Raw genomic sequence first — 25420 nt, 5'->3', positions numbered from 1 at the left:
GGATTTGTTTTATTGAATAGTAATACTCGAGAAAGCTTGATGTTCTTCAAAGGACGTTCTTTATTTCCAGTATTTATAATGCCCTTCTCCCAAGACCCCCACGGGGCCTCTACCCCTCTCCCATCCCGCTATCCCATATTCCTCTGCCCGAAAGTCAATCACTCAACATGTGTTCCAGGCCCCGAGGCTACAAGGATCCATCCAAAACCCTTAGAACTACAAAGACCCTGTGAGAAGGATTCCGAGGCCAGGGAGGGAGGGGGGCCGCAAGCTGTCAAAGATTGCATGTATTGTTCTCCACCGACCCCACAAATGTTGAACCACTATTTTAACGTTAACTCATTGGTTTGTCAAGTTAAACTCCATTGCTTAGCACACGGGCCATCCCATATTTTAACCTATATGTGCCAGGGTTCCAGTTAAAAAATCTCAAACCATGCATTCAAGAATCCCCCTATGAGTATTTCCTGAATGCCGAGAGTTTTCTGTACCGCCAAGTGGTGTTTCGCTGGGGGCTGTGCTCAAGGGACGCGTAACACGCATGCCCAGCTTATCAGCCGTTCCCCTAATGATTGATAGTCATTTGTTTCGGAAACTCTTGGCATGGAAGTCCGACATTGCTTCTTCTTCTTCAAAAACTCTTGGAGCTTTGCCTGAGGAATAAACCGGCCGAATCGTTGCGTTGGGTGCTGATGATTGTGATCAAAATGAAGTTCGTGGTTGTCATGTACTAGTAGCTGGTGGATAGAGACACCTTGGCGGAACGATAACTATTGCTACTCGCAAAGTCACGCCAAAGGTGAATTCCGAAGACATAACCCCCTAATCGATTGATCCGTCACCAAACTCAGCATTTAGACGAGCTTTTTGCCAAGGTTATTGGGACGAGGTATTAAACACCCATATGGGGGACGTCATATGGTTTGTGCATATGCTAACAAAAAAACGCTGCTAAGCGATTTCGGGACTATTGAAATGTAGCCAATATGGAAATGCGGTCTTGGCAAATTGGCAGTGCAAAGGATGTGAATGATATCCATTGCCAATGTCGAAGTGGACGTGCGATGGGTCCTGCCTAGGATGCTTGATAGAAATGTGTGCCTGCCTAGAAATATCTAGGAGAAGAAGGTGCCAGACGTGCCAAAAGCTTGATAAGGTGTTGCAATTTATTGTTCATGCATTCGCGATGTTCAGCTCTCGGGGCTGAAAATACAGGGGGCATGCGCAGCTCGCTCCTCCTGATCATGCTCTTCCGTATCTCTCCATGTTTGCCTGGCGATAAAATATTGTTTATGCGTGATCATGTTGAGAAGGTCTGCCAATAATTCGAATCCCGATGGGATGGGTCAATGACCATGTGGGTTGCTGCTGCTAGCTGTGAACCTTGGCTAAATGAATCGTGCCCTTGCCCTTTCTCCCCCGCTAGGTAGCTCGGGTTTTGCGCATTTATCCATCTCCGTTCCCCGGCGGTTTCTCGTATCGATGCATCAAAGCAAAGCAAACCAGTTGATTTTTGGCCCACTTTTCTTTCAGCTTGTTCCTTGCGGGTTCATTTTGTCGGCATCGTCGAGAAGAATCCCGGCTCTCGGATAATGCTGATGCCGCTGTACCTTCTCGGCGACGTCCTAGTGAGAAAAAACGATCTCCAGGAAATAATTTGCCTGTAGAAAGAGCTGCACATAAGCCCATGTCTGTGTAAAATACTCAAGGATTCGTACATATACAGCATTGACACACAGCACCCGCGCGTGATGGGCAAGAAGCTTATGCAATTCTTCCAAGAGCCAGGCCAGAACTATTAACTCCTCACCCATCCCTCTCAGTTAAAAACCGACATTACCGAAACAAAACGGATTACTGATTCTTGGTGCGGTGCGGCCTCGGGGTGGGAAGTCGATCGACCGTTTCGAATGGCCGCATCACGTGACAGTCGGTAACTGGAGCTTTGCGACAAATCCAAACAACTTTGGAGAAGATGTCCGCCCAGAAAGCTTGAGATGCGAAAAATGTTCCAACAAGAGTCTTGGAGAACAGAAGCAGGAGAGGTCGACTTTAAACCAAGCATTATGAACTGGCCCATCGACGGAGCAGCCTCCGTCACCCTAGTCATATATCAAAAAGGCGGGGGGTGGGAGAAAAGGCAAAGCTGCCGTGTGGCGTTTTACTACTGTTGCTGCTGCTGCTGTGTTTTTCCCCTTCATTTTTTGTGGGCATTATTGGTTGGGCGTTTTGCGAGTTTGGTGGTGGCTGAAACAGTTGGGATATGGAGTTGGTGGTATCCATTGCTGACAAGAGAGTCCTTAAAGACTGCAGCTGGGTATGTTTGTAGAACACTGGAATCGTGAATAGCAACCAACGACTCCAAGAGCTCAGAGATCGACAGTTGTTAAATGACAGCTATGGCCTGTAACACAGATGTCAATTATCACGATGCACGATGCAAGATGCCAGTGGACTTATTAGACGTCTCTCGGACACTGCGCGGCGGCGAGCTCCAAATTGCAAATAGACCAGCCGCATCAACAGCCGAAATACAGGAGTCGCCGCTTTCGAAGAACTATCTAATAGGTGATTGATCTTCATCCAGCGGTGCTCTGTGAAGTTGGAGATGAAAACGAAAACGAAAGGAGCTCTAGCTCTGATTACGGGAGAGAAAGCTTAAAGTGATGATAGGTTGCACGCAATGGGTGAGGCTTGAGGCTTGAAGTCAACAAGAGTACAAACAACGTTAACAACAACATGGCCGTTACGACGTTTCTAGTCTCTCAACGAGGCTCTAAACAGCTCACTCTCTAATTTAAACACGCCTTGAGAAGTCGTTAAGACGGGCTTTCGCGGCCAACATCCACGCTAGGTGTTTGAACACTCAGCACTCAAGTCGACTGCAATTCAGTACCGTGGCAAGTTGCCGTCTCGTGTGTTCTTTCTTGGTGTTCTTTATTCGGACAAACAACCCCTCGCACCAACAACAAATTATCCAAATTATTGTTTTGAAACAAAGAAAACCAAGATACCAAGAGCCCCAATGTCCGCGGAAAGCTATTAATAATCACATAAGAAGTGCACTTCCCGGCTCTCCACGCTAGGCCAGACTCGCCAATCGAGTGAGTGTTCATGACAGCATCCAATCTCGCCATGATTAGTAGACTTCTAATGAATGCAACTCCAGATGTCGGCCCATCACAGCGTGTACCTACGCAGATGTCAATGTATGTAAATAGTCATCTCCCAGCTTCCTCTTGAGGAATCTCTCCACTCTCTCTAATATAATCCAATTCACCCCTTAGTGAGTACCACGATGCTCTCCGTCGAATCGTTTCTCGCCGCTGCCAACACGGTTACCACGTGCATGTCTCATTCGCCTCTAAACCCTGCGGAGATTATGTCCTATTCAGCATGTCCGGCCCAGCAAGTGCTCCCGCTGTCTTCAACGACATGTCAGTGCAGTAACACAATGTTCGGGGGGTACGGGTACGTAGAGTATTGTGTTCCCGGTGCTACATAAGCAATGTCACTCCCTTCCTCCTGCACCACATCATCGTCCTGATCGATCTTTGCCCTCTTGGCTTCTCCCCCGATCCCCAATTGCAAAAACTTCATCTGTCTTTTTTTTTTAACCTGTCCAAAAAAAACTAAATATGAAGCTCTCGCTTAGCACCGCTGCGGCTGTGATTGTCGTGGGCGCCGCCGTGCCGACGGCGCTGGCGCAGAACTATGTGGGCATCCAGGATGTGCTGGATGCGTGGGACTCGTCGCCGTATTCGAGCTATCCCACGCAGTTTACGCGGGATATCATACCGGTATGTTGGCGAATTGAGTGACAAACAATCGTTGTTTTGAGCACGAATATGCGGCTGACGGTGATGGTGCAATTGTAGAAAAAGTTGCACTCCCACAACGACTACTGGAGGAAGGCTCCCCTGTTTACGGGTACCTACCAATGATCACCCGTCCCACTTCTAGGTATCGATACTAACAGCCATATTTCCAGCAATTGCAAATGGGGCAATCTCCGTAGAAGCCGATGTCTGGCTCTACAACGACACTCTCTACGTAAGCCCCACCAACTACTCCTCTACACCCCCCACAACAAACTAACACCCCCCTCCCCGCAGGTCGGCCACGACACCTCCTCCCTCACCCAAAACCGCACATTCTCCACCCTCTACATCAATCCCCTCCTCGAGATCCTCACGCTCCAGAACCCGATCACCCCCTTCGTCACCACGCCCACGCGCAACGGCGTCTACGACGCCTCCGTCTACCAGACGCTCTTCCTCTTTGTCGACGTCAAGACCGACGGCGCCACGACGTGGCCCGCAGTACTAAAAGCCCTGCAGCCCCTTCGCGCACGCAACTACCTCACCACCGTCAACGGCACCACCATCACACCGGGCCCCATCACCGTCATCGGCACCGGCGCCACGCCACTCGACCAGATCCGCAGCAAGAGCTCACGCGACTACTTCTACGACGGGCCGCTCACGGAGCTGGACGCGAAGAACATCACGCGGGCCATTTCGCCGATTGCCAGCACGGCGTTCACGGCGGCGATTGGCGCCGTGAATGGTACAGGGTTGAGTGCGGAGCAGAGGGCCAAGGTGGAGAAGCAGGTGAGGGATGCGCATGAGAAGGGGATTTGGGTGAGGTATTGGGATCTGCCGAGTTGGCCGGTGTCGGTGAGGAATGGGGTGTGGAGGGACTTGGTGGCGGCCGGGGTGGACCTGTTGAATGTGGATGATTTGGAGGCGGCGGCGGGGTTGAAGGAGGTTTGGTAGTGGGGTTGTGAGGTTGTGGGTGGTGGGGTGGGTGGATGTAGATTGGGACTGTGTCTGGGACTTGGGGGCGGTTGCTTGTTCTGTGAAAATAAATTGATTATTATATAGATGTGAGGGGAACTAAAAGAGCTTTAATTTAGAAGTTGGGACCTCGGTGCTTTGTCCATTAAAGCAGATCGTAGGCTCAAGTACTACTCTCCGATCCAAGAAATGCACGCATGCGCAAAACATCAGATACAGGAAAAGATGTAAAGATAACCCTGTTCCCAGAGACCTGTGTTTCCAGGACCGCCGCCTTTATGACAGATTTATCTCCACCCCGAAGTACCTACAAGTAGCCCTAGGCCGCAATGGAAATGATCATATTGCATGTAAAGTTTCCAGCTCCATTCATGGCACTAGAGAGTAGGCAGGGGCTAGTTGTTGACCGGCGTTGCAATGTTGGAATGTTATCATTGACACTTACTATTCTTACAACAGTAGGACTCTGCGCCATGCGCCACCTAGTCAGTAGATTTGTCTGACAGCTGCAAGAGATTTGACCTGAACCCCAATCATGAAGAGGCACTCTGAACACTGGTGTAGTGCCCAGAGTGGATCACCGAAATGGATTATGTAGATTGGTAGTTAACTGTTGATGAGTGCTAGTAATATTGTTCCCAAACTGGACATCTACTAATCACTAACAATCAATTGCGATCTGATATGCAGATAACAAACACCACAGATAACCCACCAAACCAGGCTACCAAACACTCACACTCAAACACTCACGCTCACAACCGCAACGATAATTGACCGATTCAATTCCAGCGAAAAGATAAGACTCTGGTTTCATTGCCCTCGTAATACATGATAATACATGATAATAATATGATATAAGATATATTTTTGCTACCAGCGCTGGGCCTCAAAACCCCTCTTCCTATCGTACACCAACAAAATATTTATGTTTTTCCTTTTTACTCGTGGTCATTCTTGTGGCTCGCTCTTCCGCCCATCGCCGCAATCTCCCTCACCTCATCCTTCGGCCTGTTTGCAAAGTTGCCTGGGTTCCCGTGCCCGGGCATGTTCTGCCTCTGCTTCTCGACGTAGTTCTCATGCGCTGTTTTCCCGCCCTTGGACGCAATCTCTCTCTATATCACGATTAGCTCTCCATCCTCCCCAACGCCAAACAGCCATAAGAAGAAGAAGAAGAAGAGAGGGTGAACAAACCTGTCTCTCCGGATCCATATTCGCAAACCCTCCCGACGCCTTTCCTCCCATCGACGCAATCTCCCTCACCTCCTCCTTAGGCCTGTTCGCAAAGTTGCCCGGGTTGCCATGGCCCGGGAGGTCATGCTTGCGTGCGGCCTGCGCGGCCTTTCCGCCCTTTGAGGCGATCTCGCGCACCTCCTCGGTGGGGCGGTTGGCAAAGTTGGCAGGATTGCTGGAGTGTGACATGGTGTAGCGTTTTAGCGGTGTTTTTGTGAGCGTTGTGGTAATGGTGCGGATGCGGGCGGAGCTCATGAAGAAGTGTGTTTGTATGTTTGTAGATTTCGATACTGTGCGGAAAGTGGAGGTGGGGGAATGGGCGATGAAGGGCAGGTTTTATACATGATTTGGGGCCCTTTGGGAAAACAGGGAGACGCGAATTCACATGACGAGCTATGACATCGGCGTGCCTGTGTAGAGGAGAGTAGAATACCGGTAAGTATTTACTAAATGTTTTTCTACCGATATCTACTCTGCTCTTCCAACATTGCTGATCTGAATTATGGCTTTCTTCTCTGTCTGCGGGCGAGAAACGGGATTTGCGAATTGGCGATGGCTAGTTTTGGGGGTAGATTGTCATGCGATTCGCAAAGCTCGGTCATCAGTGTGATGTCACTTGCAAACGGAAGCGGGCCTTGGCAGAGCGAGCATCCCCGCCGGTGCAACCAAGCAGGGAAGGGGAAATGATCGTTTGCTTGTTTGCTTGTTTGCTTGTTTGCTTGTTGGAGATGCTCGATGCTGCCCATGAAGATCGGTGTGGCGGGGGATTTGCATGTTGGGTTGCAACTGTGAATTGTGGGAATCGATGCAGAGACGTTTGTAGGGCAGGTACCTGCACTGAATTGCACTTCGATGGAATACCTACTGCAACGCTCAATTGGTCAATGACTTGGTTCAAGATCTGGTGGTGCAAACGAAGAGGGATTTCATTATTACTTCAGGATTTGCCGCTTTCGCGGTTAACGTTGAGTACTCTAGTCACACTCAATCTCGCGGGAAAAAACGAAAACAAAAACAAAATCCAGGGCGCAAGTTATGGTAACTTGAAACTCCGTTTTTTTGTGTTTGGTGGCCCATTTTAATTTTACGGGTCCAGAAAACAACATCAACTGAGGTTTCCAGGAAACAACTAGAAATTGCTTTCTCCCTTGAGACTCGGCTGAGAAATCTCTCTGTATTCCACCCACTAACGGAGGATGAGTGGAACATTATTTCTACTAATCGAGGCCGGCTCCCAAACGGACCCCAAGTAGGTAGTTCAAAGAGTTGATAAAGGGTTGACCAAAGTCTATGTTGTATGGGGATTGGACGGACGTCAATGTAACTATCCAGTCTATAGAGTATATAGCGAAGATAGTAGGGTAGAGTTGATTGACCAGACAAGGGAAAGTGTCCCCCCTCTTGTGCTATATATGTTTGAGTTAGTGTGTCCCTGTCCTCTTCCTAGAGTCACGTTGTCCAGTTAGTTAAATGTCCTTAACCGACCCTAACAGCTAGCTAGCTAGCTAGCTTGCACCAATACTTTTCTCCTCCTCTTCCTCTTCCTCCTCCACCAAAAGCACTGTGGAAAGATTAAGAATAGATTTACGTATTACATCGCTCTTTACAGCACACCTATCGTCATCTACAATACCTAAATCATCTAGAGTACAATACCTAAAAACCACGAGAGAATCGGATTGCCCCATGAACCAAGAGGACTCAATCATCTAGCTATAGATAGTGGCATCACTGTGCCATGCATGGATACACATCCAGTTCCAGTGAGAGTCCCTCACTAGCTTAGGCGGCCATGATCAGGCCAGCTATCTAGCTAGGTCTTTATGGAAGGGTAAAGACTACCAACTTCCGAGTAGAGAGCGCTAACAGCCGTGATGGACGTACTTTACCTACAGTAAATGGAATCAAGATTTGGCTGTCTTGTTGACAAGAAAGCTCATATATACATGTACATTTGCGCTTCACTTTCATTTAAGCAAAGCGGTACGTTAGAAGCCTCTCTTATTCAGAAAAATAGTTTTCTTTGTCTATTTAATTCACTACTTGCTCGCCCATTCACTATGATGAGACTGATGTTCTTTATAACCAGGTTTCTACATGTTTCTGTCTTATATAACAGTCAAGCTAGTAGTAGTCCTGGAGATAAAAAAAGTATTACAGCCATATCAAGCGACAACTTCTCCAGTACGCGTGACCCACTCCTCTCTTCAGAAAAGCATATTTACGATTGACTTGCAGCAACCACGATTCTTGCTAGAACTGTGAACTTGCTTTGGGGTGATATAAAGAGCAATTAATTATAGCTCTTCTAGGTCAATAAACCATCCAACCAACCAGGAAACTGGCGCCGAAAGTGCGCTGTGCACCGAGTGATAAATCGTGATGCAATTCTGTACGCACGGAATTTTCAGATGAATACAAACACATACAAGATGTTACTTATCTCCCTCATGATCGCTTTTCTCCGTCTGGTGTGGCGGGGAACAGGTCATTTGTATCCAACGCTGTCTTTCTGGAAATGCTAAACAATAGATACTTGAAATACACCTGATATCCGTTTCGACTGGATCTCTCCACCACCATCACCACCACTACCACAGATTATATACTGGATAACTCGTTAAGGAAGACAGCTCATAGAACCTATAGCTACATATACAGACACCACCAACACCCACCACCCTCCCCTAAAAGTTCGTCTCATCCGGAAACTCCCTAATCAGCATCTTCACGTCCTCCTCCGTCGCCGCCGGTATCGGCAGCAACGGATCAATCTGCTTGCTCGTACAATACTTGAGCAGCGCATTCCTATCCGTCAAGTCATCCAGCACCCGCTGCATATCCGGATGATCGTACGGGCCGCCCAGACACAGCTGTACCTGTTCCATCAGCCACGAAAACACAAGTAGTCCCACCTTCGGCGAGATAAAGTCATTCCACCAGTCATACGGCGGCACATGAGTAGGCATCGGGACATCTGAGTCCTCATCGGGGTCTAGATTGCGCATGGGAACCTGCTTGTTCTCGTCTTCCGTGTGGTAGTCGCCGCCGTCAGAGTCATCGTACATGCGCACGCCATCGAGCGCACGGTCGGAGTCGTAGTCGCTGCCCGGGCCCTCGGCGTAGTCATGGTAGCCGGCGTTGATGCTGATGGCCTCCTGGGGGAGGTTGGGCGCAAGGGCGGGTTCGGCCACGGCCGCCGCCAACAGGCTCGTCCGCACCCCCCTTGCCATGAAAGATTCCTCGTTCCTGTTCAGGCCCTCGAAGGCCTCGCTGAGCGGGAGATAGCTCGAGTTTTCCCAGTCGAGGATGGCCACGATCTTTGCGCCGCGCACCATGATGTTGCGGCCGCGGTCGAGGTCACGGTGGCAGAACCGGTAGTTGCCTGTTTCGGGGGGATCGGGGGGCGCGGCGATGTGGTCGGCGGCGCGTTTTGCAAAGTAGCCTTGGAGGACGGCGACGCGTTGGAGCCAGAGGTTGCGCTGGGCGCCGGTGAGGCCGGTGCCACCGGGGGCGTCGGCGGCGGCGGAGTCGTAGCCGGCCCAGTAGAGGCGCTCGCGCTCGAGGCAGGCGGCGACGAATTCGATGGTGGTGGCGTAGGGGCCGTGGCCGTAGGCGCCGTCTGAGGTGCGCTGTACGTCCTGGGGAGGAAAAAAAGGGAGGGGATTGTTGTTAGCAATGACCGGAAAGACAGCTAATGATCGCAAAGACAGGAATGGGGTTGTTGGAAGACAGCCAATGATGCAAAGACAGAAAAGGGGCACACGCCGGGCAGTTCTTACTTACTCGTCCATTCGCATACTGCGTGCGGTCTCTCATCTCGCCGCTCACATTCCCCTCCGCGATCGGCCTGTCGCGATGAAACGTGCAATCGCCCGGCATCCGCACCGGGTTCGGCAGCCCAATGGCCGAGTTCATCGAGCCAATGTGCGTCGAACGCAGCTGCAGCAGATGCACCCTTATCCCCGCAAGCTGCGCGCAGAACTGGTTCTTCTTCCTCATGCTCCACCCGTCCATGTTGCCAGTAAACCGCCTCCCCTTCACATCCTCCATCACCATCACCGTCTGCTGCGGCACCCCACACTCGGCCGGCCCATTCCCAAACCCGGGCGTCTGCCCAAACAACACTCGCGGCACCGGTATAAAGTCCTTATAATACATGATCCGCTGCGTCAGCTCCTCGTTGTAAAAGTCGGCCACCGTCTTGCCCGGATCCCGGCCCCGCGTCTTGACAACGTACGTTTCCTGCTCCACCGTCGCGGGCCCATAATCCGCGCGGAACTTCCACACGTCGTTGTGGCGGCCGGGGCGGATACTACCACGGGGCCCGTAGCGGGCGCCGACAACCTGCTGTGCGGGGGCGGTGATGGTGGCGAGGCGGCGCCGGAAGATGGGGCTGCGCAGGCGCCCGCGGATGATGTTTCGCAGCTTCTCGAGCTTAGCGTTGTGGGCAGCGCGGGCAGCGGTTTTAGACATGGCGCGCACGCCCCAATAGGCGGCTTTTCGGGCGGCGGTGGTGTGGGCGCCGTTGCGGATTTCTTCTTCGGAGTCGTCGGCGAAGTTTGCTACGAGGAGGCCGTCGGTGCGGACGCGGTCGATGACGGCGACAGGTGCTGCGGCGGCAGCTTTTTTTTTAGGGGCCATTGAGGGTGAGGGGGGCCGGGGGTAGGGAAACTTCTAATGGGGGTGGAGTTGTGGAGGTGATTGATATATGCTAGACTTGAGGAGTTGTCGTGCACTTTGAGATTACTCAAGAATCAACAGACCCAGAGACCCAGTGTGAGGTGTGCACAGTTCCTATATCGCAATCAGCAAACAAAGACTCTCCCTGGACAAAGAGAGAGCAGTTCTGACAAAGGCGTTGCGGATGCTCGACAATGGTGCTGTGCGATGTTTCTTTGTCCGGTCTGTGGGGGAAAAACATGTACTGGGAATCATTGGTTCCACAAGACAACCGGTGTGAGTGATAATCGATGACTCCCGTCCACATTTGCCGAGTGATGGGACGTGAGTAGGTGTGTTGTAGGGGGAGTCACTGCAAGAGAGGGCACCCGATCGCAGAGCAGATGCTGATGTGAGAGTGGAGATGACTGGGAGAAGAGGTTTACGAGTCAATCCTCTGCTCTTTTATACTACGCAGCTGGTTTGTGACAACGTGTGGTTAGTTAGCTGTGACCACATGTCCTAACCGCATAGCTGCTATCTCTTGGGGCTGTGCTGTGTGTGGCCTAACGAGAGTCCCAAGTTGATTTTCCCTTCCAGCTGTGGTGTTTGTGGGTTAGTCGTCGCGGGGTAGTTTTGGGCCATGGGTCATGGGTGGTGAATGGCTGGCTGTGGTGATGTATGTCGTGAATGCCTCTTGATTATGGGGTGACTGGACATACAAAAAATACTTCCCTCCTGAAGTGACAGGCATACGCTTAGATACATACTTACTTAAGAGACTCCATCTCGAGTACTCGCGACCTCTTGATCAATACAGTAGTAGTGTTCTGGTTACCCATAGTCATAGCCACCCATTCCACTCCCCCGAAACCCACGAAACAACCACTGACTGTCGATCAACCGTGCAACCAACCAACCAACCAACCAACCGCCCAACCCACCACACAAATGCCACCCCCGACTACATCCATCCCCATACCCCATCCTACTAACAAAACCCCCCCCAGGCAAGCATTGCAAATACAATCAACCCACTGCAATTCCCATCCTAACATTCCCGACCCTTCGATTCCCTCTCGGCTAAACCTCGGCAAGCCTCCCCGGCCCACATCCCCCCACGTCCCCGGCGCCATCCGACGCGTCGGGAGTTTGTGGGGGGAGAATATCACTCCACTAATGGTATATATGGTGGGCGGGTTCAACGGGGCATACATATACTCGAGTGGCGCGGTGCACGGTTTTTGATGATGCTACGAATGATGAGAGATATCACTTTTTTTTCTTTTTTCTTTTGTGCACTTTGCACTTTCGACCCCTTTGGGTGGTTGCAGTATTAACTAAGTGGAGGGCAGCAGTGGGAGAGAGCTAAAGGTATCGACACAGGAGGATAAAAAACCAGAAACAGAAACGTCGTCGCCGCCGTCGCACGGCCTTCTTTACAGACGAAAAAAAAAAGAAAAAGAAGGGAAGAAAAAAATGGACAAAGAATACAAGAAAAGGATTACAAAAGAGACATCGAAAACAGCTCGACAGTCCCCACACCACCAACCATCCAGAGCGTCACTTCTGACCGGCCTGGACTCACTCTTTCTTCTACTTTACTTTCTCTACAACTCCTTCTTGAGGAAGTGCTCAGGCTTGTGGCTAGTCTCATAGTCAACATGCACGTACGCGCGCTCGACGTCGGGGAGACTCTCGAGCTTAATCTGGAGCTCTTCCGCGACATCGTGGGTCACACGGAGCGACGAGTTTGCGCACATCACAATGTCGACTTCGACGATGATTCTCTGTCTTTCTGTCAGGAGATGCGCGGGGCGCTAAGCGAGCAAGACAAGGGGAGAACTTACAGGGCCGCTGTGGTAGGCGCGGACGGTGTCGATCTGCGTGATCTGGTCCGAGTGGGTCATGGCTACACGTATCGTACGTCTATTAGCTGACCTGGTCCAACAATCAGGTGTTGGGGAAAGGGGGGGGGGGGGGCGATGGGGGCTTACAGATATAAGTGATCAGCCTCAGCATGCTGTTGTCCGCGCTGACGCCAATCAACAACATAAACTCGCCGTACGCCGTCTTACTCCACAGCCCGAGGATCAAGAAACTGAGCACAATGGCGCCCGCGGGGTCTAACCACCAGCGCAGCTTGCTACCGCCAACGGAGGTGAGGATACCGAACCCGTTGATGAACAGATCGTTCCTGTGGTCCTCCCAGAGGATGCGCACCTGCGAGTACGTGTTACGCAGGCTCCAGCAGTAGAGAAACAGCGCGAACTTTGTTCCGAACGCAACACCGACGGCGATGATGGATGGGAGATGGAAGCCGGTGGTCTCCTCGCTATCGTTATGCGCGGCAATATCACGGGCGGACATGACAATAAGGATCAGCGAGACGGCACACATCAGGAAGCAGAAGAGGATGTTCCCGGCGGTCTCGATACGCGCCTTTCCGGAGGGGAAGCGGTTGGCGTCGACCTTGTTGACGGCGCGGTGGGAGAGGATCAACAGGAGGTTGGAGAGCGGATCAAAGATTGAGTCGGCCATGGCTGTGGTCGCGGGGGTTAACATCACGGCACTCGGGAAAGGGAGAGCGGGGATGCGACTAACTTGTGAACAGGGAGAGGGAGCCCGACGCTACGGCTCCGTACAACTGCAGGATGGCGAGAATGATATTCGCGGCGAATGAGCCGTTGACGGCGATAAGGTATCTGTTTCACGGGCATCACCATCAACCACCGCCGGCAACTAATACAGCGCGCGGGCTTTCTATCTAGGCAACACACCTTATCCTGTTGTCGCCATGCTCCTCCTTGGCCTCCCGGACATGGTCCTCCACGGGCTTCAGCAGCTGCTGGATCGACTCGTTCTGGCTCTCGTAGAATTCCTTAATGCCCTTGACATCGATCTTCTGTTTTACCTTGGGCATCGGGGGTGCCTGCGGGTCGGCAACGGTCACAGCGCCGCGGCCGAGGAGGTGCCCGCCGGTGTAGGGCCAGCGGGAGGCATTCTTGCGGTGTCGCGCGGTGAGCGTGGAGATCTCTTCGTCGGACTTTATCCCGACGGACAGACTGAAGGGGTCCACGACGGAGCGAGGGTTCTCGGGGTCGCTTGTGGGGGAGGTTGAGATGTTGTTGAGTTCGATCACAGAGCTGGAGGTGATGCCCGACATTTTTCTTTATGTCTTTAAATTTGCGGGGTTGATGTTAGGGTGTGTACTGTGCCCAGGCTTTAATTTGTTAGTGTGGGCGTCGCGCGGGGGGGGGGGGGGGGGGGGGGGTAACAAGAGGAAGAGGAGGAAGAGTGGGGAAAGGAGGAGGGGAGAGAGGACGGTGAAGTAGATATCATACACACCTCTTAGATAGATAGAACGAAGGGCCGAGGAGGAGGAGAGAAAAGAACCAAGCCTTACAAGACAATTGATAAGCTTCTCTTTGACGGGAAATTTGAAGCCTGGAATGCCTTTAGCGGGCAATCATCCCCTGTCTGCTCAGCGTCCACCCTTTCGGAGAGCGTGCCGAGAAGCGGATTCCCTCCCTCCCTGAGCCCTCGCCCCCCCAAAAACGTGGGATGTGTTGGGAGGGTTCATTGGATGGATGGATGGATGGATGGATGGATGGATGGATGGTGATAGAGCTTATTCATGACATTGATTGTCTGCCCTATGATGTAAAACAAATTGAAAGAGAGAGGTTTGGGGGGATCGTGGACTGTGGCTGTACTTTACTTACGTTAGAGAGATGTTGTTAATGGCTCGATGTCAACTGCCCTTTCTTGCTCGGCACGACGCGCTGCGAGCGAACAAAGAACGCTGATAGGAGAGAGAGGGGAGAGCACAAGTACGCAAGGAGCAAGGTTGTGGCTCATGTAAGCCAAGAAGCCCCCCCCCCCAAACACCGCCACGATCCGGCATCGGCAGTCTCGAATCGGCAAGCCCTACTGTAGCAACGAGGGCTGCTCTCCTATCATTGGCCGATCGATACCTACTCCAGTAGTAGCCAGTCTCTACTCCTCCTCTACCTAGAAAGGCTCCAAACACATATAGGTAGTTATGAAAGCCCAACTGCCATGACTACCTACCTACTAAAACCTGCATATGATCTCCCCCGGCCTTCTCATATATGCCGTACCCTACCTACACCCAGTGCCACTCATGATTACTCCTACATTCAGGTATGTATTTGTCCGGGAACAGGCCGAGCTGCGCATGTGTACAGTGTGCGTACGTCTCCCTCGCAATGACCACCACCCATCTAGAGTACACGTGCAGGAATCTTTGGTCGAGATGCGATTTCTGCGATTACGAATTTAGGATCGCTACTGCAAGGCTTTCTTGGTGATGGAGATAACGGCGTTACTGCCTTCAACTATGCTAGCAAATTTGGTAGATGAGACATCTATATCTGAGTTTTGGTACTTACTCTATTTTCAGAGTAGTCAGGGAACATGTATTTAGGCAGCTTCCTTTATTCCCCCGCAGAACCCGGCCCCGAAACAATGGCCGAGATAAGGTTCGGTACGGGTTTGCATGGTTGTCGTATTGAGCTTCAAGGCGCTTAGGGATGAGTGTAAATAAGGTTTAGCCACAATTCAAGAGAAACGAAACTTGCAAAGTGGCTTTGCATGGTATTCCTTCTCGATGACGTGACGCGTATAAGATTCTGAGACGATGACCCCTCTCATCCCTCGGACCTAAATATCCCCAAAAGCGGTCCTGGCCACCAGGATTCCACTGATGAGGATGTCGTCAACGTCCATCGTTCGTCGTTCATCGTTCATCGTTCATCGTTCATCCCAACTTTCGTCTCAAGTTCTGTCCAAGTGAAACCTCAGATCCGACATCTGGACTGCTTGGACCAGATCAAGGGATCGATAGATCTAGATAGACGAACATGAAATTAGGCACCGTTTGTGTCAATGGCTGCTTGGGCTGATTGATAAGGTGAGTGATACAGCCGTTGATCACTCGCACCGAAGAGACATTTCAAACTTCTCCGAGAAGGGTCCTTTCTTCACTTTCTTCACAAAAGTCACGCTAACAGATACATACATGCGCACTCATGTCCATACGTCATTATACATAGAGATAACACAATCATCAATTCACGCATTAGTCTTCTACGAGAAACACGGAGCAGACTCTAGAACCAACTTCTCCGAGACCATATTCCTACAAGGCGAGTATTCTCATAGGAGATTTATATCCTACGCACTTCTAGTTACCTTTATGCTGATTTGTCGAGAGAAGAGTAGAGTAGGAGCTCCAAGCAGAGTATGTGCTTTGAACCTGTCACTTTTTACTTCCCCGAATACGAGCGAGCTCTGCACTACTCTACCAACGGAGAATCAAATATAGGATGCGTATCCTCCGCATCGACTTGACGCAACCCACGCAGTGTAGGGCTCACGCACTTGAGCAATGACAGGCGGGTTGGTTACATTTACCCATCTCGTTAATCTTACCCAGATGTCTGCTGCACAGATTGCAATCCATGCGGCCGCTCTCTGGCTAGAATCGTTATGCGGGTAGGGTACCAGACCCGCGTGGTTTTGCAAAACCTCGGCTGATCACAATGTATCACTCGGATAGCGCTAAAATTTTACACTAGGCAAATGTGTTGCTTTTCTTGTTGCCCCACCGTCGGATTTCAAATATTCTGACAACGGGAGTCGCGAATCATCCGAATTTTTCGACTGAGCCAAGTGCGGGGGTTAGGTTGCGGGGTTGGTGGTTCTGCATGTTGGGACGAGATCTCGATGTCATTCGCGATACAGTGTTTTTTCCGATCCAGTGTCCTGGTAATGTCTTGAGCGACCCTAACCTGCCTGGCATTTGATTCCTTGTCATCCTCTGCTTATGTCTGTTTGTGTGGAGGGGAGACAGTTTTTGACCGACTGCATGACTGGAATTCTTCGAAGTCTACAGCCTTACCTAACCGGCACACGACCTGGTTCTCAATAGGATGTGAGCACTTTTATGGGAAAAACAAAAACGAAAAACGAAAATATGACTACCTTGCTTGTTCGAAAAATCAATCTTCTACATACATACTTACTGCAAACGAGGGCTTAAATCCACCACTCAAAACACAGTCGGAAGAAAAACGATTCTCAAGGCAACTGGCCGATCCAGGTCGGACAGTTCTGAAATTTCTGAATGTTTCCGGAGACAACTACATACAAGAATATCTCAAGTTTACTATTCCTATCATCAAATAGCGGGCCTCGCCGAAAGCTTCCTGATCTTTTCCTCCGTTCGCCGTGTTTTACGTGGTGAAGTATCAATTATCCAGCGGAATTGGAACTTGCAACATATTCCATTCCATCGGTGTTATGCGTAATGCCCAGTAACTCGAAAAAGTGGAAGCATTTTCTTTAGTTCTGATATCTACAACAGGTACCAAACATGTCGAGTTATCCGGGAAAAATCACTTTCAATCGGATCGAGTCTCTCGCCAAGGATCGCGCGGAAAATAACATGCCCAATCACACCCAGCGGATCGTTTCAAACATCGAGCCGATTCTGATCGGAATCTCCGCTAATTTATCTTATGGAACGTCCGATCGGTCACTTCTCTCTGTTCTGGGCTGAATGCTTCACATGGGGTTCCCGCGCACCTACCACGTGATCTATTTTGGACTTGTGTTGGGACGGACGCACGGGGTTAAGGGCACTCTGCTCGTAGTGCCTACTCGTAAATTCATGACGTTTCCGAACACGACTGCTATTGCATACCATATAAAAAAGCGCTAAATCCACCTTTTTGTATGTCATGCAATATTGGTCGTGTTCGGAAACGCTATGAACTTACGAGTACATATCTACATTTTACATATAGGTATGTATGTAGTTGGACCATGTGCGTGGGGTTCTGCCCAAATACCATATGTAAGGCCTCGAAAAAAAGCATGAAGCTTTTGTGGAGAAGCATTCACATGGCCGACTAAGAAGCTAGATATCATTGTTATTGGAGCGTCAATATGGGGGCTTCCGTCTCCGAGCTTCATTTGCCAAATCATTACTCGTGGGTATTTAGCTGCATATGCTACTCTAGAGTGCGCTAGAGTGCTCTGCTCTAGAGAAGAGCACCTACCTCTTCGCAGATTCCATCATAGGCAGAGTACCTAGAGGAGAGGGTAGGTGCACTGATATTGGAGCATGACTAGCTTTCAATTTGTAGGTACTTTACTCAAATGAGTATTTAGCCGGGGAAGACATGGCTACTTATTGGATCGTCAAGCCCGAGGAGCTCGAGTTGAGATGGAAGATCAGCTCTTAGATGGGTACTGTGCAGCCCCCAGTACCCGGACTGCGTGAGGTACCTTACTGGATGACTTCAAAAAAGTAAAGGCACGGAGGACAGAAAAAAACAAAAAATAAAGAGCTCCTACATGCTACATGAGAGATGTCGGTTTTCTTAACCTATGACTTAAGGAAGGCTCATTCTGATGGATTCAACCCCACTCCAAAGGGAAAAAAGGAAAAAGAATGCAATCATGCCGGCAATGTGCTGAGTCTTACCGACAAACTCTCCAATAATACCCGTCATTGCGAAAGCCTTCGCCGAGAACCCTTGAACTTCACACGGGGGCTTTCCCGCCCTTACGTCGCTGGTCGAGGCTCTCTACAGTGCCTGTGATAGGAGTTATATTATCCAAAATATCGATTGACTTCTGGGAGCTTCCGCACTGAGGACAATTAGCATTGACCAGATTTTATATCTCATGTGACGGGTGCCAGTGACAATTGGCCTTACGGATGGACCGTATTGCAATTGTTAGAAATCCGATTAAAATAACTTTAGAGTACGTACTCTAAGCCCATGGGGCTCGATTGTGTGTAATGAATAGTAGCTACAACAAATGTGCTTGTCAAGACACGGAACTAATCAACCCCGGGGCCCGGGCAGCACTTTACTTGTTTGTGGGGTTATTCCAAAACTCCATGACGATCGTTTTCACGCTTGGATTAACCAACTAAACTGTCCCAAACCCAAATTTAGTCCCCACAATCAAACAAGCTCGCGACAATAACATTCGCTTAGGTATGCGTTATCATCTTCAGTTTCATGTTTAGATGCAGATCCCCAATTGTCTCTAATTATTTGACAATTGCACCCAGCCGGAAGTTTTTGAGTTGGTAGATGTCCTCAAATTCGGACAAGCAGGCAGGCAGGAACAGGAACCACGCAGGAGTTGCAACTGCCCTACCCCCTCATCTTTGCCAATAATAGGCGCTTCGTCAACGTGTTCGTCGAGTCCATAGGAACCGGGATTACTCTGCGTGTGCTTGATGTACGAGTACGAGTAGGGTACAGTATTACTACTTTAGAAGAGGAAAATGCAATGACGTTCCGGCTTTCAACTCGCAAGATGCTGTTATCCCCTTCACTCGCGGTTCAAGAACCATTCTAGGGTGGCAATTGAGCCGCATGATAACTCCATGTAGTACTACAGCCGATACGCCTGTCAAGTGAGGTTCGATTCTTTGGACCTTCATCGCTAGATTCGTTTTTTTCCACTGCCAAACAATTTACCAATGCGGAAATCGACTCTTATCGACGAGTGATCTTGTCGATGAGATCCGGCGCCTAGTCAACGATGGCCCTTTTTGTCTTATGTCTTAAATATCTCTGGCCAGCGAACTCGTATATACGTCTCACTAAGCTACCTAAAAATTCAAAACACGTGTCAGTATGTCGTGGTTGTTTGATGTCGATGAATCAGAAAGTCGCAGAGGACGGATTTTTGTTTTACTACAGAAATTACTTAACACGCGACGGCGACCCTGGGCACTCTGGGAGCATGCAGGTCTGTACAATTGCAATACAATAGTTAGTCTCTCTTTAACAGTCTACCGGTGTTTACCGACTTACTTTCATCCGGATTTCGTTTTCCCATTACAAACGTCGTGTTAATTTAGTTTAGGCATTTGGGGTTCTTCCACTGAGGGAATTCTGGTTCGCTCGAGATTATGGTACTTGCGTTTTCTTCAGTGTTTCCCGACAGAGAGCCAAGTGGACGGTTTTCAGGATTGTTAAGTCAGCCGTTTTTGATGAGGGGCTTGTTTATCTGGAGGGCCTTTACGGCCATAGACCACGGCCGCAGAAGTGACAATATGGTAAGAGCAAAGTTCTCCTCTTTCTCTTTCCCTCTCTCTGTTTTTTCTTCCTCTCTCCCTTTTGGTGGAGCGTCCCTAGCTTGCTTTGGGCTTTGTTTTATTTTGTGTCTTCTTTTTTTGGTGCGCGGCAAGCCCTCTTTACCCCCGGTCACATTGTTACTAGGCAAGTTTGCTTGACCTATCATTGCTGGCCCCGTCTCTGCGCGTCGTTGGCAGCGATCCTATATTCGTCTGCATCGATCCCTTGGTAGCCTGTGGTTCTCTTCCATGTGGATACCTTCTCTGCACGTATGAATCTGCGCCCCATCCTATGGATCGCTATGTTTCTGCTTATCCATTCCCGTCCCCCGTATTTTTACTGCCCACAGGGGGAGGGGGGAAGTGGTAGCGTTCTGCCTGTCAGCTTCGTCGTGAGTCCTGTTGGTCAATTGTCCTGACGCAACTAGATACATCAGGAACTACCTCAGCCTGGCGCATCATGGCACCATCAATTTATCGCCTCGACCAACGATATCGCCGCCGATATCCTGACGAATCCGATCGTCTGGCTGTGTGACACAGTCTTACTGGTTTCGTTCTCGTACTTTGTTCTATTTCTACTCAACAGCCTTATTAGTCTCCTGCTTTCTTTATCTTGCCCGAGTCTCCCACACCTGGAGAAACAACAAATCCAGATACAAGTTCACAAGACCTTTTCCTTACCTCTAGTCTCTGCGGCGACTTGGAATACTGGTCCTCTCCAAGCAGTTATATTCTTTGTATTATTTTTTCTGGTAGCCCAGAAACTCTCCGTGCACCGGCTTGGAGAGACGTCATCCATCAGGAGTGTTCTTTCAACTTTCATGATACCGCTCTTGTCACTCATCATCATGGGTGGCTTTATCGTTGTCGGCATCAGCGCTTGGGGCCTTTTGGCCGGAAGATGGTTTCAGCAGTTTCGCCCGGTGCGAAGGCTCGGCCAGTGGTTGGAGATGCGGAGCGCCGCCGGCGGTCAAGATCTTGAACGCGGGTGGGAGAGCGGTCTAATCAGCCGTGGGCCCACTAGGAAAGCTATCGAGGAGCCTGAGGTATTGGGTTTCAGCGGCGTCATGATTGTTGTTGACCAGAAACCTGTGGCCCCTCCCGCCCCGAAACCATCAGCGATTGAGCTGGCACCAGCCGCGCCACGCCACATACCAGTAGAGAAATCTGTGATTATGGGACCGACTGCAGAGGAGATAGAGGAGCTAAGAGCAGGGTGTAGGAGGATTGAGGATATCAGGTCGAGGATCCAGGGCCGAATGGTGGAGATGAAAGTAGAGATTGAGAGAATAGGTGGTGGTGATAGATATCGACCTGTGCCGTAAGTTTACCTGAATTCCCTCTCTTCTTTTGTTTGTTTGAATAGGTTACCTGTTATCTGGGAGGGGGGACTTGAGGAAAGTGTTACGACAACGCTGACTGTTTCAAGGGCTGTCAGGCGAAATAGGAAGAAGGGTTAAACAACCAACAACTCCAATCCCACCCTCACGATGAAGATCTTTAATAAGATTCTCATAACGATCCTCACCACGATTACTCTTACCATTGCCATCACTGTCAACATTAGCATCACTGTCAACATTATTACCATCATCAACGTTATTGGTGCATAGTTTATCTCTATCCATCATGTCATATTGCAGCTGGACCTACAATATTTCACCCTCTCCCATCAATCTCAACAATCATCAACACCACTCAAAATCATCATCTCACCAACACTCCTCTCCTCCTCCATGACCACAGCCATAGCAGGTGTGGTCGGTACATATTGAAGACTTCTTCTGTAGTTAGCTCTGCAGTACAAGCTTCATCAACCATCCTCATCCTCATCATCATCATTATCATCATCATTTATCACCACCTTTATCACCACTCCATGTGTTCAATAGCTCTCTCTCATGTTCTCATCCGGCGTTAAACCTTTTGTTTTTGGGTTATGTTTACGAAACTGGGGATTATTTTCGTTTTTTCTTTTCATTTTTATTCTATCTGGGAGGGAAGGGGGAACCGGCTGTATCGTAGGGGGGGGCGTGTAGCTACACCCCCCCCCCCCCCCCCCCCAATAACTGGCATTTACTGCATAATTTCTTTTGTACAATATTTTCTTTCCTTTTTTTCTGCCCCAATCCCGCAGGATATGCGGTGTATATGTAACCTACCCACACACACCTGAAGCTGAGTATGAGAGAGAGAGCCTACATGTAATGTGTGGGCCACTCGATTTCACGCGGCCTGTCTGTGGGGGGGTAAGAAGCAAATAAATCAAGAAATTTTAAATCTTGTCCGTGATTTCCGGGTTTGGTTGGATGGCCGTTAAAGCGTTGGATGCGTGCCAGTATCTACTCCTATGATGATGATGTTTCCCACCAGACGGTGGGGTACGCCAGACGCCCGGAAAATGACCGCACTGTGACCTGCACTGCACTGCACTGTTCTGCAACTGCAAGGTGAGCCAATCGCGGGGGGCGCATAAAACAAGGTTCGATAAATGCGATAAGTCTTTCAATTGCGGCTCCTGCAGCAAGCATATTGGCTGCTGGTCCATACACCTAGAGTACTTCTCTAGCTAGGGTGGAGTAGGGTAGTGAGTGAGGTACGTAGGTGGTGCGTGACAGGATGTGCGCGCATGCAAGGTAAACATGTAAGTTGGGGTCGGGGTCGGGGATTTAGAGCTTCTAGAAGGCTGTCTTGTCTGTACGTCCACCACCAACCCCTGGTCCTGGAACGGCTGTGTAACATGTCAGGGGGGGGCAGGGGGAAGACTTCCCAGTCACTCCTCCTGTGAACCCTGTCGGTTTGTAAACCGGGGGGTTCGAGGTTTGGAGGCGCTACTTTTTTGTTGAAAAAGTGCTTCGTGCTAACTACATGATGTCCTGAATTGAACACGTGGAAGAAAGGGTGAGCGGGGTATACTGAACTGCGTGGGTTGTGTTGGGTTGGGGGCTTTGAAATGCCACGAAGACAATAGTAAAGAGTTGAGTGAGGCTTGCCCCTGGCATAACGGGTTTGACTGGCCGTTGACGTAGAGTATTTCTTAGGGACGGTTGGGAGTCGGGGTTATTCTTAGCATGGCTCACTCATACTCGCTCGTAGGCTTGAGGTCTGGTCTGCCTGGTCTGAGGCGGAGGCTGGAGCTAGAGCTAGAGACCTTTTTGTGTCTTGAAAGAATTGAGGGCCTCAATTGATTAAATTTCTCGGTGTCAGCGCCGGCTCCTCGGAGCTTGGGTCATCCAAAGTGAAGTGCAGGTTTCTCTCGGGGATATCTCCAGTGTGTATGTGGTTGTCTGCTGATCATGAACATTGAGGTTCCTGCTGGCCTGGTCTGGGATTGACGTATCGACCATGTTGGATTGGGATGATGTATTATTTAAGACACCTGGTGAGAACAATACAAGACCCAGCACCTATCCCCTCGGAGTGGAACACGGCACTTCACAAGGGATTTAGTATGATTTCCGTACCTGAGTGCTTGCCAGCATAGTTAGAGGGTTAGGGTTGGGATATAGTTATCTTGGCGTCAAGTATCAGATTACAAACTGGTAGGTATTAGAAAATTTAAAGCTTGCGTACTTACATCTACTATAATATAAAAGAATATACCGTGTAAAAACTGATAAGATGAGATAGTCTGCTGGCGTAGAGTAAGGGCCCGGGTACCTGTACTCGGGCTATGAGAGATCATCACGGGTGCTAGAAGGAATAACGGCCTTCCGGGGAGCGAGAAAAAATAGAAAGAAAGAAAAAGAAAAAAGAATTGATATTGCCCCGATTGGGATTCGAACCCAAGATCTCCTCACAGCTCTAAACCTACGTGCTGAGTTTCTGGTATGTTAACCACTACACTACCGGGGCATGTTTGCTTGCGCGGCACAGTTAGCTTTGAGCCCATCTCCTCGAGCCCCCCTTGTGTAAGTATACAAATCAGTCAGCCTACCTATCCTCTCATAATCTGCCTCTGATTAAAGGTATTTACGTAGAGGAAGATCATCAATATGGAAGGTAAGTCATTGATTTGTTTTACGTACCAGTGATGGATTCGCTGTGTTGGCGGCGGGAGGCCACAATTCACTTACACAATTACTAAGGAAATAGTTTGTATTTAGTACGTCTATTTACATGTAGTCTCCAGGTGCGTACATATGTTCGTAATTTACAACCTTGGGCAGACGGGGAGGGGGCTGTGGTTGTATGCACGAATATGCAGTTGAGTGCGGCGGTGCAATGGGACTTGGATGTGGCAGTATTTGCACTGGTCGGTGGAAGACTACGTAGTGCTCCTGGGGCCTAGGTATACGCGTATTAGAGGTCTTAGCTATAGTGTGATCTACTACACACCTGGCCTCTATCGTTGTTCGTGGTGATCTAAGGATAATTATTACGTAGCTAGTCGCAGCTCATGATTCTTGGCTCACTATTTAGAAAATAGCCGTCAGATGGTTTACAACTATAAACCCACGTTTGCTTGTTTTTTTGTTTTTTTTTAATTAACTAAGAATATTGGAATATCATCGATTTGCTGAGACTCACTCTGCCAGCGCAAAAAATGCATCACTTGATGCATTGCCCATACTAAAATGGTGCGTAAATGCATCGATTGATGCATAAACCTGTCGAGGCCTCTGTAATGTCGTCTAGCGGTGAATATGACGACTTTATGGATTACTTTACTGATGAGATTATGCTTGAACACATTTGCTGATCTATTACCGTACAAGAACGAATTTACAATCACCTTTCTTGCCTGGACGATTTTACCTACGATTTGCTTACGATCTTCCGTATGATTTTGCTTACGATCTTCCGTATGATTTTGAACTTCTTGATCTATTGGTATAGTTCTTAATTCTAGTATATCAACTAATAGCTTAGGCGGCGGGGTGTGGGCTTTACAAGCACAATAGTACAGGTTCAAACCCGGAACTGTTTGTATTTTTATTTTCCTGATACATTTACTGATTTATAATTGAACTCTTGGCGAAATCAGACTGTGATGCATTATCGATGCATTATGGATGCATTTATCGATGCATTACACAAACTCCACAGTTTTTTGGTACACGATGCATTTTACGGATGCATTTGCTGATGCATTTCTTTCGGTAGTAGAGTCAGTCATGCACTTCATCGTTTATCACTGCGCGGGCCCAATTAAGCATAAGCCTAAGCCGGCATTGGGCCTTCCAATTGCTCTTCCTTGGTCAGATCGCTGATCAATTAGCTTAAAAATTAGTCTAATCCAGAGATAAACTGAAAAAGGGATCCAAGCTCGACATCCCACGTCGATGACCTGTTAGAAAAATGGACGCTAGCCCCCGATCACGTGCCCATCATTGGCCGAGTGATCTCGTATGATTAGACATCCGATAACCGCTTTCTTCAACCACCCCCAGAGCCAAAGATAAAACAAACCCTCCCATCCTTCCTCATTGGTCACCGGCCCGCCACTCCGGCGGCACATAACCGCAATACCGGCTCCAATGTTGCCATTACGGGTGTTCTCGCAAGGAAGGGCAAGGAAGGCTTAATTTCCCGGGTTTCCAGCATTATAATATCCGATCCGGGATATCAATATATTAACTAGCCACTT

General features: G+C 49.5%; 6 protein-coding genes across 6 annotated transcripts; 3 read left to right on the top strand and 3 right to left on the bottom strand.

Moving 5' to 3' along the window:
* Positions 1-2399: 2399 nt before the first annotated feature.
* H6S33_006001 (uncharacterized protein) lies at positions 2400-2576 on the top strand (the record flags this gene model as incomplete). Its single annotated transcript, XM_044837409.1, has 1 exon — positions 2400-2576. The coding sequence occupies one exon, from the start codon at positions 2400-2402 to the stop codon at positions 2574-2576; it is 177 nt and encodes a 58-aa protein (XP_044699310.1).
* Positions 2577-3638: 1062 nt separating this feature from the next.
* On the top strand, positions 3639-4778 carry H6S33_006000 (uncharacterized protein; the record flags this gene model as incomplete). Its single annotated transcript, XM_044837408.1, has 4 exons — positions 3639-3800; positions 3879-3930; positions 3992-4053; positions 4116-4778. The coding sequence occupies 4 exons, from the start codon at positions 3639-3641 to the stop codon at positions 4776-4778; spliced, it is 939 nt and encodes a 312-aa protein (XP_044699309.1).
* Positions 4779-5740: 962 nt separating this feature from the next.
* On the bottom strand, positions 5741-6287 carry H6S33_005999 (uncharacterized protein; the record flags this gene model as incomplete). The annotated part of the gene is made up of 2 exons (XM_044837407.1): positions 5741-5914; positions 5994-6287. The coding sequence occupies 2 exons, from the start codon at positions 6285-6287 to the stop codon at positions 5741-5743; spliced, it is 468 nt and encodes a 155-aa protein (XP_044699308.1).
* A 2432-nt stretch (positions 6288-8719) lies between these two features.
* On the bottom strand, positions 8720-10676 carry H6S33_005998 (uncharacterized protein; the record flags this gene model as incomplete). The annotated part of the gene is made up of 2 exons (XM_044837406.1): positions 8720-9673; positions 9819-10676. 2 exons carry the CDS (start codon positions 10674-10676, stop codon positions 8720-8722), a joined length of 1812 nt encoding a protein of 603 aa, XP_044699307.1.
* A 1628-nt stretch (positions 10677-12304) lies between these two features.
* Positions 12305-13860, bottom strand: H6S33_005997 (uncharacterized protein; the record flags this gene model as incomplete). Its single annotated transcript, XM_044837405.1, has 5 exons — positions 12305-12484; positions 12545-12606; positions 12692-13237; positions 13299-13399; positions 13475-13860. 5 exons carry the CDS (start codon positions 13858-13860, stop codon positions 12305-12307), a joined length of 1275 nt encoding a protein of 424 aa, XP_044699306.1.
* Positions 13861-20678: 6818 nt separating this feature from the next.
* On the top strand, positions 20679-21155 carry H6S33_005996 (uncharacterized protein; the record flags this gene model as incomplete). Its single annotated transcript, XM_044837404.1, has 1 exon — positions 20679-21155. One exon carries the CDS (start codon positions 20679-20681, stop codon positions 21153-21155), a length of 477 nt encoding a protein of 158 aa, XP_044699305.1.
* Positions 21156-25420: the final 4265 nt, after the last annotated feature.

The sequence above is a fragment of the Morchella sextelata genome (assembly GCF_020137385.1).
Source record: "Morchella sextelata strain SCLS chromosome Unknown scls_2, whole genome shotgun sequence".
NCBI classification, from domain to species: domain Eukaryota; kingdom Fungi; phylum Ascomycota; class Pezizomycetes; order Pezizales; family Morchellaceae; genus Morchella; species Morchella sextelata.
The sequence above is the reverse complement of the archived record's forward strand: the minus strand, read 5'-3'. Positions and strand labels throughout refer to the sequence as shown.